Below are 15,716 nucleotides of genomic sequence, written 5' to 3'. Positions count from 1 at the left end.
CCGAGGGGAAGGCAGTGGCTCCCATTTCTGAGCCTGAACTCAGTCACTCTCCGCTCCCCACCTGGCCTAGGCGCCCCTGCGCGAAGAAGGTGGGACTCGAACTCGCGCTGCTGCCGGGCCTGGAGCCGACCGCGGAATCACCTGGCTGGCAGGCATCCGCCAGGTGAGCTTGGGAGTATGTGTGCTTAGTGCTGCAGGCTCCTGCAGAAATGTGCCTATGAACACCCAACACCCTGCTGCACCCTCCACCTCCAGGCTTTGTACACTTTCCAACCGAAACTCCAAAACGCTAGCGTCGAGGGTGGGGAGCCGGCCGGAAAAGGAATAAAAGTCCCATAAAACTGGCATTCGCCAAAGTTCATCACCAGTCCTACACGGGATATATATATGTATTTTTTTTTTCCGTGAAGGGTGAAAAGGAGATAAGGAAGAACCAACATTCTACCCCCCCTCGCCGCCCCCCACCCCCGCGCCACGGTGATCAATTTGGACTTCCAAGCCAGAGCACAGGCTCTTGCGCTTTTTCTTGAAACCTAAGTCTACACTGAAAGAAAATGTGCACTTTTGCCTGGAAGGCAACATGCCTTTTCCCGCGTGCTAGGTGGAGTGCATTTTAACAAGAAATTAGGGTTTTAACACATGGCTGGAGTGGCGACCAAAAGGGAGAACTCAGTTTCCAGTCCAAGCCTCCTAGAGACATTCCTGCCAACCTCCGCACCCTCTCACGCCCCACCCCACGTGTGAGAGTCTGCAAAATCACCGGGGATTGGATTCGATGGCGAGCTTCACGCTCGGGAACAGTCAGTAATCGGAAGGGGAAGTGGACAGGGGAACGTCAAGAGGCGAGCCTGCCACGCGGGAAGCGCCCGAACTTGCGGGTCTCCATGAATGCAGAGGGCGCCGGGAAGGGGGGGCATCCGGCCGCGACCCTCTCTGCCCCTCCCATTCGCTGCCCCCCCCATTCGCTGCCCCCCTCCCCGCTGGAATTTCTCTGTAAAGCAACACGGAGTAGGGGGAGGGGGAGAGGGAAGGGGCGAGAGGGCCCTCGGCTCCCTCCCGAGACGTGAGGACTCGCCACCCAGGCATTCTCCTCGGGGTGGGCTAGGCCCCGGGACGACCACCCGCTTCTTCCTCGCCCCCCCCTGCCCCCACTTCGGGAGACCCAGAGCTCTGGATGCCTTTCCCCGGGGAAGGGAGGGTGTGCGGAGTGGGGGTGGAAGAGACCTTGCTCGCAGAGCTATCAAGTGATGTCCAGAGGCTGGGACCCCGGCGGCCTCTGTCCTTGCCTGTCGGGTTAGATTTATACTTTAAAAATACCTCCCGCGCTCCCTCCTTCTCTCCCCTCTCCCCACTGCAACTTTCTCTGATCCGCTCAAAGGTGGCTTAGGTGAAATTGGAGTAATTCCCTTATGGGGGTCTTAAAATGTAAGTGAATGTAGTTATCCGGGGTGACTCAAAAGCTTAAGTCGGGAAGCCCAACGTGACTAAAATCAATAGGCGATTGTTCGGGACCGACTGCGTGCGGGTGTACACGGTACTCGGCCCGGGTGTCATCCGCGGCGCTGGACTGTTTCATTTTGAGTTTGCAACTTGGGTTTTTCAGCGAGCTTTTTTTCTTCCTGAAAGCTAATGGCTTCCACAGCAATTAGACATTTTCCTCGCCCGCCCCTCCCCTCCCCTTTCTTTACATATAGGAGATGGGATACTCATTCCCGCTGCTATTGATAAGGTCGGAAGCGGCCGGGCCTCTCCCCAGCTTTCGCCCGCCCCAGCGCCCGCTCTCCCTCCGCCCTCCCTTGGCTTCCTTTTGATGTAGTGGGGAACGCGTCCTACTAAAAAAAAAAAAAAAAAAAAAAAAAAAAAAAAAAAGTAATCTGCCCGGTAACAATCAGCGCGCAGTAGCAGGAGCCCCAGAGCTATTGGCTATGCAAATAGAGGGAGGGGAGACGGCGCCCCAAACTCTTACTCACCCTTTTAAAGCGATATCCCCTCCTTTCCCCCCCCCACCCCTTCCGCCCCACCCTCTTTTAAAGAGGCTGGCTCCGGGGCCTGAGTTAATCGCTTGCACCTCTAGTTTATTCGCTCCCCTCCTCCGCCTTGCAGGGAACCTAGTGTACGGCTCACCCAGCCCGCGCCCCACCCCGCCTTGCTGGCTCTCCGCGCCCCTGCCCGGGCCCCCTCTTTCTCGGTGAGGGAGGTACTCGGTCGGCCTCGGTGTGCCCAGAGAGCTCGAGCCACGCCATGCCCGCTGCACGTGCCAGCTTGGCCAGCACATCAGGGCGCTGGTCTCTCCCCTTCCTCCTGGAGTGAAATACACCAAAGGGCAGGGTGGGGGTGGGGGTGGGGGTGGGGGGGGTGACAGGAGGAAGGAGGTGAAGAAACGTCACCAGATCATATCTCCTGTAAAGACAGCCTTGACTCAAGGATGCGTTAGAGCACGTGTCAGGGCCGACCGTGCTGGCGGCGACTTCACCGCAGTCGGCTCCCAGGGAGAAAGCCTGGCGAGTGAGGCGCGAAACCGGAGGGGTCGGCGAGGATGCGGGCGAAGGACCGAGGGTGGAGGCCTCATGCCTCCGGGGAAAGGAAGGGGTGGTGGTGTTTGTGCAGGGGGAGCGATGGGGAGCCAGACCTAATCCCTCACTCGCCCCCTCCCCCTCCCGGGCCATTTCCTAGAAAGCTGTATCGGTGTGGCCACGCTCAGCGCAGACACCTCGGGCGGCTTGTCAACAGATGCATGGGCGAGGAAACGGGTTTTTCCTGCGTGGCCGCTGGCCGCGGAGGAACCGCTGGGAGCCCTGCCCCCGGCCTGCGGCGGCCCTAGACGCTGCACCGCGTCGCCCCACGGCGCCCGAAGAGCCCACAGAAACACGATGGTTTCTGCTCGAGGATCACATTCTATCCCTCCAGAGAAGCATCCCCCTTCCTTCCTAACACCCACCCCTCCCTCCCTCTTCTTCCTCTGCACACACTCTGCAGGGGGGCAGAAGGGACGTTGTTCTGGTCCCTTTAATCGGGGCTTTTGAAACAGCTTCGAAGTTATCAGGATCACAAACTTCAGGGACATGACCTTTATCTCCGGGTATGCGAGGTTGCTATTTTCTAAAATCACCCCCTCCCTTATTTTTCACTTAAGCGATCTATTTCTAAATTGTCTGAGGTCACCCCATCTTCAAATAATCTATCCTACATTCCTGGATCTTAAATACAAGGGCAGGAGGATTAGGATCCGTTTTGAAGAAGCCAAAGTTGAAGGGTCGTATTTTGGCGTGCTACACCTACAGAATGGGTGAAATTAGAGGGCAGAAATAGGAATCGGTGGTTTTTTGTGGGTTGCCCTGTCCGGGGCCCCTGGCATGCAGGGCTGGATGGAGGGAGAGGGGTGGGGGGTGGCGGGGGACCGCGTTTGAAGTTAGGTCGGGCCAGCTGCTGTTCTCCTTAATAACGAGAGGGGAAAAGGAGGGAGGGAGGGAGAGATTGAAAGGAGGAGGGGAGGACCGGGAGGGGAGGGAAGGGGAGGAGGAACCAGAGCGGGGAGAGGGAGGAGAGCTAACTGCCCAGCCAGCTTGCGTCACCGCCTCAGAGCGGAGAAGAGCGAGCAGGGGAGAGCGAGACCAGTTTGAAGGGGAGGACCGGTGCGAGTGAGGCAGCCCCGAGGCTCTGCTCGCCCACCACCCAGTCCTCGCCTCTCTTCTGCTCCACCTTCTCTCTCTGCCCTCACCTCTCCCCCGAAAACCCCCTATTTAGCCAAAGGAAGGAGGTAAGGGGAACACTTTCCCCTCCCCTTCCAAAAAACAAAACCAGAAAAACACTTTTCCAGACCGGAGAGAGCAGGAGAGAAGAGGGGTCGCCGGGCTCGCCATGGAGCTGCTGTGCTGCGAGGTGGACCCGGTCCGCAGGGCCGTGCGGGACCGCAACCTGCTCCAAGACGACCGCGTCCTGCAGAACCTGCTCACCATCGAGGAGCGCTACCTTCCGCAGTGCTCTTACTTCAAGTGCGTGCAGAAAGACATCCAACCCTACATGCGCAGAATGGTGGCCACCTGGATGCTGGAGGTAGGTCGGGGGGCGGCGCTCGCTAGGAGCTAGGACCCCTCCGGATTCTCGGGTCCCCGGCTGGAGCCCTAAACCTGGGAGAGGGCAGTCCCCGCGCCGGCTCCCAGCTCCTGTGCGGGAGGTTACCGCGCGCCTTTGGGCGAGACGCGTGGCTTCATTTCTGTTCCTCTCCAGATAAACTGGGGAGGGAGAGGGGGGAGGAAAATCTGGGAGAAGCGAGGCTGTCCCGGGCGGGGGTGGGGGAGCATCCCGCGCGCGTGTGCCTGCATGTGGCTGCCTCTTCCCACCCGCCTCGCGACCTGTCTTTTGCGAAGCCGCCGCGGCTGCTTGCGCTGCGGCCAGGAAGGGAGCCGGGGCCTGAAATAGGGACCCCGAGCAGAAAGGCAGCCCCCGCAAAAGGCCAGAGCAAATTCGTCTTGGCCTCAGGTCCCCGCATGTGGTCGCGTCTCCGCGCTGGCACTTCAGGGGGGAGGTGGAGGGAGGAGGGAGAAGGAAAGAAACGGGGAATTCAGGAGCCCCGGAAGTCCCATTGAAGAAACGTGTGTTTCAGGGGAACCCAAAAGAACCACTTCTTGCCCCTCACTCCAAGTCTTTGCCCAGCGAGCCGTGTGCCCACGTATGCACAGCTCTGGACCTGCCGTGGTTTCGCCATGTTGCTTTGCAAACTCCCTTTGGAAAGGCTGGGAAACGTCGCCCGCTTACCCTCGCACCCCATTAGCCCGGCCACCCCACTTTTAATCGTGCCCTCTCCCCCACCCCCCACCTCACGAAGATTACTTACAGTTTGGTTTTCCAGCTTCCTCGGTGCGGAGATTTGGGTGGGGTAAGAAGGGGGGGAGGGGGTGTGTGTAGGGGGGATAGCGGGTCACCCCTAAAGGAGAGGTTGGAGCCCCCCGTGCCTCTTTCCAGGGCTCCCTGCTCCCGTCTTTCCCCTAGCTCGTCACCACGTTCCCTAGTTTCTGTCCTTGTGGGCCGCAGCCGGACACTCCCGCCGCGGCGCTCACCCCTTCAAGTTTCCTCCCGGGATCCAGAGCCCCAGGGGTCGGAATCCAGACCTTTCTGGCACCCGAAACCTCTGTGTCGGGAAGCCTGGCTCCTCTTTGGGGTTTTCACGCCAAAAGGGCTTTTCTAGGATATTTCCTCGATTTTTAATTATTTTTTGAAACCATCCCCCCCCCGCTCCGACTCCAGCTGCCGAGGCTGCGGCGCTCTTCCTCCTCTCCTCCCTCCCCCTCTCTTCCCCACCTCTCCCCACCCGCCCCCCCAATAGCGGCCCCTGGGCCGCAGGGACCCCCCCAGACATTTTTTTCAATTGTCGGGAATGATAGAGGAGGATCTGGGGATCCGGATGAGACCAAGAAGTGGACCCCCGGAGCCTCCAGAATATTTTTATTGATTTTTTGAAAAGATGACGAAATCCAAAAAAGAGTGAGTGAGTTAGAGTGCGCGAAGGAGTAGCCAAAAGGAGCGTCGCGGAGCTGCCGCGGCTGCTGCGCACTTCCCCGACTCCCCGTTTTGGAGCTGTAGTTCACCCCCTTTTATAGGCTCCCTGGGAATACCAAAGCACTGATGGGCTATTCGGATTCACCCCAGTTTCCTCATCTTTGTTCTTTATTCTTATCACGCATTCTACTCCCCTCCCCCTCCCCACAAAAAAATTAATTTTTTTTGTTTCCATAGATGATGCTTTTTTATTCTTTTTCTCTTTTGCTGATGCTACGCTCTCCACCCCCGCCCCCCAACCCTTTCCCACTCCCATTATAGGTCTGTGAGGAACAGAAGTGCGAAGAAGAGGTCTTTCCTCTGGCCATGAATTACCTGGACCGTTTCTTGGCTGGGGTCCCGACTCCGAAGTCCCATCTGCAACTCCTGGGTGCTGTCTGCATGTTCCTGGCCTCCAAACTCAAAGAGACCAGCCCTCTGACTGCGGAGAAGCTGTGCATTTACACAGACAACTCTATCAAGCCTCAGGAGCTGCTGGTAATGACCGGCCCCTTCCTCCCTTCCTTTCTGCGATTCCCGCTTTGCCCTGGCCTACAGTATGCCTTCCACTCACCACTTCCAGAGCAAATTCTTGGGATCCAAAATGACCCCACCAATAGAATTTACCCACTTATGGGCGATAGCTCATTTAATAGGAAACCACTGTCTATTTTTTTTGTGTTCCTACTATGTGCCCAGGCTCCGTGCCCAGCACTGAGGCTACATCTGTGAATAAGATCGTCATGGAGATGTGGGTTGGTGAGACTCATTTGCAATTGTGTACGCATGTGTGTAGGGGACGCGTGGGATATTTTAATTAACAGTGATAATATTTTAATTAAATTCCAAATTTCCAAAAATAGTCTGAGAATGTGTTCACACGATAGGTATGTGGCTGTGGTGTCTCCTAAAAACTTGGAGTTCAAAGGTAATAATGCCCTCTATAGCTACAAAATCGCAGGATATCAACACATAATAGCTGTTCACTAAATATCAGTTCATTGACTTTTGAGCAAAGTCAAAATGTGGCCTTTCACTGAAGGAGTCCGAGGCCTGGGTTCCTACCTCCAGTGGGACTGTGACCTCTGTACAACCCCAGGGATCCTGTCTTATCTCTGGTTTTCTACCAGGGAACCTTTTTCCCACCTGATCTAACTCCTTTTCCCTGCAGCTTGACATATAAGACGACCATATTGCAGCTGTACTGGATGGAAGAGCGGCTCCAAGGCCCACCTTCAGTGGTTTGCACACCCCTCTTTGCACTGTTGAGAAAAGCACCCCCCCTCCTTCCCGCCCCCTCCCCCTCCTTACTGGCAGGGCCTGCACAAAGTCCACAGGGCTGAGGCTGGCTTCTTGAACTGAGCTCTTTGTGAGGCGCCTTCCTTTCTGGGGCTCTGCTGCCATCTAGTGGAAGACATGCACAAGGTTGGGGGAGGAATTGCCGAGAATGCGGAGAGGGGCCTGAATGACTTCACCTTTGAACGGCTGCCAGGTTTTAGCTGCTTCTGGTTTGGTCCGAGAGGCCTAGAAAGGTGCTTTCTTCTGGGAGATCTGCTTCCTTTAATAATGGTGCAAGACCAGTGGTTCGTACTCGCATTACCCTGTGAAGAGGAAGGGCTGGCATTTCAAGCCATCTTTGAAGATGATGTTGGTTTAGTAGTTTATTGGGGCGCTTTACCCCAGCTGTCCACAGAAAGCCAAGGCAGATTTTAAAGCTTATGAAGAAAACATTGTTAGAATTGGGAACCAATTTGTTTTTCTCATGAGAGAGCAGGAAAAATCATCTTCATGTGGTTCATTTGTTTCAAGAGGATGGTGAATTGAGATGCTCTTCAGGACACCCATATCTTTCCAAGACTAGCCAAGCAATATATTGCTCCAAACAAACTTGGCTTTTTCCTATTCCCTTTACCCTAGAAGTTGGAGTTTGGAAGAGTCCTATTTTACAAATGAGAAGGCTGAGGCCTGGGAGGGAAAGGGGATCATCCCCGGCCCCACAGCTGTGGGACTGGTGCTCTGGTTGCTGGTTTAGCAAATGAAAGAGATTCCAGGTTCTCCAGGTGAATGAGAGGCAGGGTGCATTGGTAAACAGGGCCTGCCTCTCATTCTTCTGATGACAGCTCAGTGGATAGGCGTATTTGCTGGTAGCACATACGATATTTTTAATGTTTGATTTTGGACTGTTTCCCTTTGAACACAGTTTCCTTTAAGTATCTCAGTGAAAGAGAGAAACAAGGTTCTTTTTCAGGTGGGTTGCTGGTGAGAGACCCAAAAGAGACAGCGTTGTGTGGTCGCCACACTTGCACTGAGGGATGCTGTGACACTGAGCAGGCACCTTCACCTTGCCCCAAATCACCTCTATCTGCAAAATGGGGTTGCCGATGACCATGTGGTCCTTTAGTCATGATGACAACGGCCTGTGAAACAATTAGGTGAAAGGGCTGAGTGTCACATCCCCAGAATTTCTGCCTGATATGTAAAAGGGGAGTTTGAGCAGCAGAGAGATAAAGGCACTTTTTGGCGCTAAGTAAAAGCCAGCTAATTGGTTGCCAAGGAGTTGGGCCAAGGAACCTTATTTTGAGCTTTATCTGTGTGCATCATTTTTCCATGAAGATTAAAAAGACTATTAATTCAGTGATAGAGACATATACAATAAATTACCATGAAAGGGCCACAATGACCTTGGCCGTATCTCATTGTAGCTTCAGCTTTCTGGGTGGGCGGGAAGCAGTATTGCCTGCAAGTCAGGGTTGGGAGGGGGTAAGGGGAGCTGGAGTGGAAACGAAGTAGAAGAAAATAGAATCTTGGCAACAGCTACCTGGGCTCTCATTATTTTCAGTGGAGCCTGACATTTGAAGCATAAGAAGAGCTGTCAACAACTTGAAAGCTTCAGGGGCACATTGACAAATGGGCCCGCCTTACAATCTAGCAGCCACGTCCTAATGAGCGGCCTTAAAACTGGTCTGGAGCCCAACCCCCAGCCCCCTACACCAGGTCAGCCTGTGGATTTTAGATTCTCCTCTTCTCTTCCTGCCTTCCCCTCCAGGAGTGGGAACTGGTGGTGCTGGGGAAGTTGAAGTGGAACCTGGCAGCTGTCACTCCTCATGACTTCATTGAGCACATCTTGCGCAAGCTGCCCCAGCAGCGGGAGAAGCTGTCTCTGATCCGCAAGCATGCCCAGACCTTCATTGCTCTGTGTGCCACCGGTAAGATGAGGCTTGAGCCAGGGAGGGAGATGGGAGAGCTGTTTTGGGAGATGTCCAGGGAGAGGCGAAAGGCCGTACGAACTTGCATTTCAGTTGAGGCGTTTGGAGGAGGGGTGGTCTTGAGTAGTCTGAAGTCTGAAGTTGCATTCCTAGGTTGCTTTTTCTTTAACTTTATCTGAGCTTTGTATATTCGCTTTCTCTGCTAAACTCATAAATGGTTTATGAGGACAGGCGTGGTTAAGGCGAAAAAATTAGTGCCTGTTAAAATATTCTTTATGATGGCTAAAGTGCTCTTTGAAGATTACATATACTGCTCACTGGTTGTGTTTAAATCTTTAATCTTTTAAGGAAAAGGATGGCTTGGAGATAAGCCCAAGAGGAAATCTCGGGGGGGGGGGATGGGAGCAAATACAGGTTAAAGGAACAACGTCAAGATAAATACGCTGCTTGCCTTGATTAGTGGTAAGGGAGGCCAAAGAAATTCTTTTTTTTTTTTTGCTGTAGGGCATTTATGGCCTTCTAGCTGTTCGCTTCTCTAGCTGTTTGCCCCCCTGGGCGTGGGAGTGAACCTGGTTGGCTTGACTTTCTGAGCGCGGGGTTCTGATGCCCTCAGTTCATGTGGAGGTGTTTTGATTTTGGCGGCAGCCTTTAACATTGCAATTCTGCCTACCACGTGGATCCCACAATTGATACATCGTTCCTACTGGCTTATTTGCTTTGTAGTTTTCTAATAAACTAAAGGCAGTGGTTTGCTGTTGTCTTTTATTAAACAGCCAGCCTCGGCCAGTGTCTACTGGTTTTTTGGGTTTTTTTCTTGGTAGTGGCCATGGCAGAGACCCTGGGACCTTACTCATCCAAGGAAGAGATGTCAGGAGTTCATGTTTTGACAATCAGAAACCTTAGGTGAAAAGCTGATCACTTGGGAAGACCTTTTGGTGTGGTTCCCCTCAAATTTGCCAAGAGTAGTTAAATTGCTAGGTGGACTCAGGTGGTAACTTTTTTCAGTACGTTGTTACATGGTTACTCATGAGTTCTACGGATGATTATATAACGTACGATGTAGTGCATATGCCCTGTGCTCACAGTCAAAAAGTCAGGCTTTGCTACATATCAGTGGGTGACCTTTAATTGCATATGCCCTGTGCTCACAGTCAAAAAGTCAGGCTTTGCTACATATCAGTGGGTGACCTTTAATTGGCTGCTTAACCTCTCTGAACCCCAGCTTCTTCATCTCCAAAACAAGCCTATTGATACATCATCCTACAGCCTTTTCAGAGCAACTAGGAAAATTAAAACTCAGAAAGAGGTGATGCACGTGGAAGTGCTTTGTAAACCGGAAGTGTAGGTTGGACCTTCACTAATTGTGAAAATGCTACCATCTCCCATTTTAACCCTGATTTTAACTGTTCCGACTAAGGTGGATACGATGTCTTTCCTTTTCTGGCTGCCCTTATCTGTTTCTAGCAGAACCTGTGTGTTCTGCACTTGCAGGCTTGAGTGTGAAGTCCTCCCGGCCCCCTGCCTGTTCATCTAGGGCACAGGTTTCCCCTTGCTGGTTTTCTGTAGTCCTGTTCTTCTGGATGCAGGCCAGGCCTCATGGTGTGCACACGCGCCCTGTGTCCCTTGGTGGGAGAGTCCGTTATCCTTCCTGCAGCCCTGGGGGCGGTTCTTAGGACCCCCGTGGACCCCTGCTGCCTTTTGGATAGTGGTCACTCTGGCTTCCTTCCCTTGTGCTGTCTGGCCTGGGCCCGAGAGGTCAGTCCTCCAGTGACCTGTCATTTTGTCTCCCAGGCTCGGCTGTCTCCTTCCTCTCTCATCATGATTCACTGTGGGGGAGGGGTCAGCCAGTTCTTTCTCTCTGGCCCAAGGACAGCTGACCCCCGACCCTAAACTCCCCCATTGCCCAGCGGTTGATAGCCAGAGCTCTGCTTAACACTGTCGCTTGACCAACAGATCTTTTGGGGTCTGTGTGCCCCTTCCCCCTCTCTGATCTCTGATTGGGGTAGGGGTGCTGGGTGGAGTTACCCGGGTGTGGGCAGATCCCCAGATTCCGTCTAGACCCATTCTGGAAAACTGGGGATCCCATCCCCCACCCGTGGCCTTCTTGCCCAGATCTTTGGGCTGGCTGCCAACTCCGGGGCCAGAGTAGGGAGCCTGGGACTCACGGACTGAGGACAGAGGCCCAAAGGGAGACAGAGGCAGTTATAAAGACTGTGTTTTGGGGGCCTTGAACTAGCTTTGGTCAGGGACTGGGAAAGGACACCCCCAAACCAAATGCAAATCGTGTGCTAAGCACTAAGCTTCAGGCGTGGACTGGGAAGAGCACAGGGAGGTCCTCGGCAGTTTCCTGGGTCTGGAAAGGAGGGGCCTGTATTGCAAGACGTTGCTTTCCCTCATCTGCACTTGGGTTTGTGCAACTGACTGAGTCACATAGAATCCTGGCTGCGTGGAGTTTTACAGCAGTTGGCCTCACAATACAAACACCAAAGGCCGCTTTTCTTGAAGGAAACCCCTTCCATGGAGAGGAGATTGTGCCTTGTGGGGCCAGGGTGTGAGGAATGGGCGAGGACCCGGGACTCTGGCCAGTAGCGGGCACAGAGTGGCTGAGGAACAGAGGTAGGAGATGCAGATTCCCCAGCCTGAGCTGCTGCCCTCACCTGCACCTCATATCACACACTTCTCTCCTTTTCTCCCAGTCCTGGATGTTCTGTCCCGGAGCTGATGAAACACCTGCGGCCAGGGTCTTGGAGGTCCACAGTGGCTGGAGGGTGGGGGTCCCGAGAGATGGCAGCCAACCCTCAGGCTGTGCAGCTCTTTGATGGGAAAAGCTGGTTGTGAAAGAGCTGGCAGTGGTTCTGCAGTGTGTGGGGAGCGTATGTGTGTGTGAAAGGGGAAGGGAGAGCAGGAGAACACAGGGGCTGCGGAAGTGTGGCGAAGTGGCGGTCTTGCTTTATGGGGCTCTGGGTTAAGATGGTGGCAAGGCAGAGAGGAGCCCTCCTTCCTTCCCTGCTCGGCCTGAAATGGCTTCTGGAAGAGCAAGGGCCGCAAGCTGCTGGTATCCCTCTGCAGCAGGTCCTGGTCAGTGCAGGTATGGGTGGGTTGGGTGGGGGATCTTCCTGACTACAGCTCCTTAGCATTCCTGTTCCTGGAGTTTCCAAAACTGAGGAAGCAGAACTGAGCCATAGCTTCCCTGGTTGCAGCTCTGCCGATAGAGCACCCAGGTCTGCAGGCGAGGAAAGAAAGCCACTGGAGGCCGGGCGAGGTAGCTCAAGCCTGTAATCCCAGCACTTTGGGAGGCCGAGGCGGGCGGATCACGAGGTCAGGAGATCGAGACCATCCTGGCTAACACGGTGAAACCCTGTCTCTACTAAAAATACAAAAAAAATTAGCCGGGCGTGTTGGCGGGCGCCTGTAGTCCCAGCTCCTCGGGAGGCTGAGGCAGGAGAATGGCCTGAACCCGGGAGGCGGAGCTTGCAGTGAGCCGAGATCGCGCCACTGCACTCCAGCCTGGGTGACACAGCAAGACTCCGTCTCAAAAAAAAAAAAAAAAAAAAAAAAAGAAGGCCACTGGAGATGACCTGGGTTCGCACTCTGGCATTGGGAGATTCTTGAGATGTGATATCATGCTCGGTGGATGATTCCAGTTAGTCTAGCAGAGCCAATGGCATTGAGTTTACACCTGGCACTGGGTAGGGGGAGGTGCTCACCCTCCCTCTCCAGGCACCCACATCCCCTCTTTCTTCACTAGAAGCCCACCCTAAGATGCTGCACCTTGGTATTTGTGCCACACACGATAGCCACCCCCGGGCCTCCCCACGCCAAGGCTAGAGCCCCAGTGTTGACTAGAACCCATTGTGCTGTCCTAGCCCCTGCCCTGGCTTTACCTACAGGTGTTCCCTCAGATTCCATCCCCAAGTGAGAGGGAGACAGTGGTGGCCCAGAGAAGTCCGATGATTTGGCCCTTGATCTAGAGTGGGAGATTCACCTTGATGGGTGCTGGGAAGGAAGAATGGAAACCATCTTTCCATCTGCAAGCCTCTGAGCTGCCCCTGAAGCTGTGAGAGGTCATGGGACTGAGGGGAAGTCGTTAGCATGCCCTGTGGGGACAAGCAGCCAGGCAGTGTGGTGCTTGCTATTGCTCTTCCCTCTGGCTGTAAGATGAATGGGTAGCAGTCTGCTCGTCGCCCTCCAACCAGCTCCTCCCAGCAGGCCTTGCAGTTGCATGGGCATTGCCTTGTCGTGGCAGCCCTGCCCCACAAGGACAGGGTATGCTGGTCCTCTTCTGGGGGTGGCAGATGAGGTGCGTGCCCAGTGACGTCCCTGGCCTGTGAACACTCTGGTTCTGGCCCTTTGAACTTCACCTGACTGCAGGTTGGAGAAGAGAGATTGGGAAAGCCTGACCTGGCCTTCCCTTTCTTCTTCAGCCTCAGAGTGCGTATCTCTCTCCCCCTATTGGTGAACAGGAGCAAAGCCATCACCCCTGCACCCCAAGACCTCAGCCACCATAGCCAAAATGATGGGTGCTAAACGTACTGAGCAGGGCCTTGTATTCCATGGTTTTAAACTTACTTAGCTCTGAACTCTTTATTCAGTAAAATCCTACCAAGAAGTACAGATACCAAGTTGATGAAATGGAGCACTTATCAGGGCCTGTGCCCAGATGAGGGAGCCCAGTGGGACCCCCAGGGCATCCTTGGGAGGATAAGCCTTTTGTGCTTGCTGGTGCCGGGGCTGGGGCTGGGACCCAAGTCCTTTCAGTCCTGAGTCAGAGCGCCACCTTTGGGGCTCTTCCCCCACTTGTGACATGAAAGGCTGCCCTGTCCTCCTGAGTGGTATATGGGAGGTGACCTCGAGGAGCTGGTCAGCTTCCAGTAAGTTATGAAGAGCTCTGGATCCAGAGTCTCAAAGTCTCATCTGGACCCCAGGCCCAACACTCACAGTGAGCCAGAGCACTTCATCTCCCAAGACTTCATTGATTCACCTGTAAAAGGAGATGGTTTGAAACAGATGAATTTCAACCTCCTTTTTATTAATACCTCACCATCACCACCGTGGTCATGAACGAGCATGCAGCCCACACCAGAGCTGCCCCTGGCACCTGTGGGTCCAGCTGGCATTCCCCTAAGGTGCGTCCTTTGCCTCTACCATTTTGCCAGGAGGGAGGCGGGAATGTCGGGTGTTCCTGGTTATGTGGGCATCGTTCCTTGGCTCGGGTGAACTGCATCTCAATGAATTGTGGAATGTGCTGGGTTAGAGTTGCCAACTTCTCTCTTCCATTCGCTGAGTGTTCATGGGGTTCTTTTCATTCCCCTGTGGGGCTGCACTTTCTCCCAGTTCTGCAAAGCAGCAGGAGACTTGGGGACTCAATGATGTCATTTCTGGGACACATACACTACTGGATAGTGACAGATTCTCCAGGAAGCACAGAGCCCTCATTCTTCCTGGCCGGCTTGGCCTGCTCCCTGCATCTGCCTGCAATCCAGGGATGCTGGGCGCCTTTCTCCTCATCCCTCCAGACACGGGAGAGCATCTCCAGTCAGAACTCCCCGCCACAGTCCTGCAGGAAGTCCCAGGAGTGAGAGCAGAGGAGGGGCAGGTTGGGGAGGATGCTGGCTGACATTCATTGCTTACCTTGAACCAGGCACTGTGCTTTTACAAGGATTTTTTTAAGTGAATCCTCAGAACAGCACTACGGCGTGGGTATTGCTGTTCTCATTATTTGCAGATCAGAAAATGAAGACTCAGAGAGGTCAGGTAATTTGCTCATCTTCACACACTTGGTAGGTGGTGGGATGGAGATTCAACCTCAGTCTGATTCCAGAGCGAATACTCTGAACCAGTGAGCTGTGTTCTCCAGAGGTCTGCTTTGGTTGGAGGGGAGCTGGAACCCTAGGCCCTGGGACAGCCTCTGTTCCCCATGGCAAGGCGTGTGGCTGCTCCTGCCCCTTCAGATCCCCAGATGCAGCAACCTGGAGAAAGGCCTTCCTGGGTCTGGTGGGGGCTGGGGCAGGAGTGGAGGCTGCTGCCCAAGCTCCATGCACTCCACCTTCCAGCTTGGAGCTTTTTGGATCTACTCTCCAAATCTGGGAAGGGAGACTCCCCCACCTTTTTTTTTCTTTTCTTTTTTTTGAGACAGAGTCTTACTCTGTCACCCAGGCTGGAGTGCGTGGCACAATCCCTGCTCACTGCAACCTCCAAGTGATTCTCCTGCCTCAGCCTCCAGAGTAGCTGGGATTACAGGCGCGTGCCACCATGCCTGGCTAATTTTTATATTTTTAGTAGAGGCAGGGTTTCACCATGTTGGCCAGACTGGTCTCGAACTTCCGACCTCAGGTCATCTGCCTGCCTCGGCCTCCCAGAGTGCAGTGCTGGGATTACGGATGTGAGTCACTGCACACCCAGCCTTCAAGAGCCTGCTTTCTTTGAGAAGTTTCTTTCGAAGTTATCCATATAGTAGTACAGACCTAGCCATTATAGCACACCATCCTCTGCTATCTGATGCACTGATGCCCAGCCTTAAGAAGTCTCGATGTTGTACGTTTTTCGGGGAGTCCTCCATGCTGCCTGGAACAGGGAGGAGCACATTGTAATGAGTCGATCAGAATGGATCGCTGATCAGTTCATTGCCTCTTTCTCTGCTGCAGGAGGAGGGATCTCAGGAAGTCACCAGCATCTCACCTCTCTAGGTGGACAATTAAGGATGGAGAGGGTACACCCTCACCCCTGAGCGTGCCTTCTGCACCAGCATATAGCTTGTTGGCATTTTTGATCAAGAGACTTTGCTGAGAAATTTGTACCTGGTTTTTATTTGTTAAAATAATATTACGTGCAAATTTTACAAACTCGTCTGTGTTCCTCCCACCTAACAGAACAGCTTTTATTTTCCGTGCATCCTTCCAGTTCATCCATAGGCATGTACATATGTATTTGCCCATGGTTGTAATCTTCATCATCGCATGCATGCATGCAATTTGG

General features: G+C 53.8%; 1 protein-coding gene across 4 annotated transcripts in view; it reads left to right on the top strand.

Annotated features, from left to right (window-relative positions):
• Positions 1-3,433: 3,433 nt before the first annotated feature.
• CCND2 (cyclin D2) overlaps positions 3,434-15,716 on the top strand; it is a 31,985-nt gene continuing 19,702 nt past the window's right edge. For 2 of the 4 annotated variants that reach the window (XM_063639957.1, XM_063639955.1), the window contains exons 1-3: positions 3,443-4,053; positions 5,818-6,033; positions 8,582-8,741. In XM_063639957.1, the coding sequence (XP_063496027.1) occupies positions 3,859-4,053; positions 5,818-6,033; positions 8,582-8,741 (571 nt within the window). In that variant the 5' untranslated portion in view covers positions 3,443-3,858. Of the gene's footprint in view, positions 4,054-5,817; positions 6,034-8,581; positions 8,742-15,716 lie in introns of all 4 variants that reach the window. The other 2 variants (XM_063639954.1, XM_055281060.2) reach the window with 2 other exon arrangements.

The sequence above is a fragment of the Symphalangus syndactylus genome, chromosome 5 (assembly GCF_028878055.3).
Source record: "Symphalangus syndactylus isolate Jambi chromosome 5, NHGRI_mSymSyn1-v2.1_pri, whole genome shotgun sequence".
Lineage (NCBI taxonomy): Eukaryota > Metazoa > Chordata > Mammalia > Primates > Hylobatidae > Symphalangus > Symphalangus syndactylus.
The sequence above is the reverse complement of the archived record's forward strand: the minus strand, read 5'-3'. Positions and strand labels throughout refer to the sequence as shown.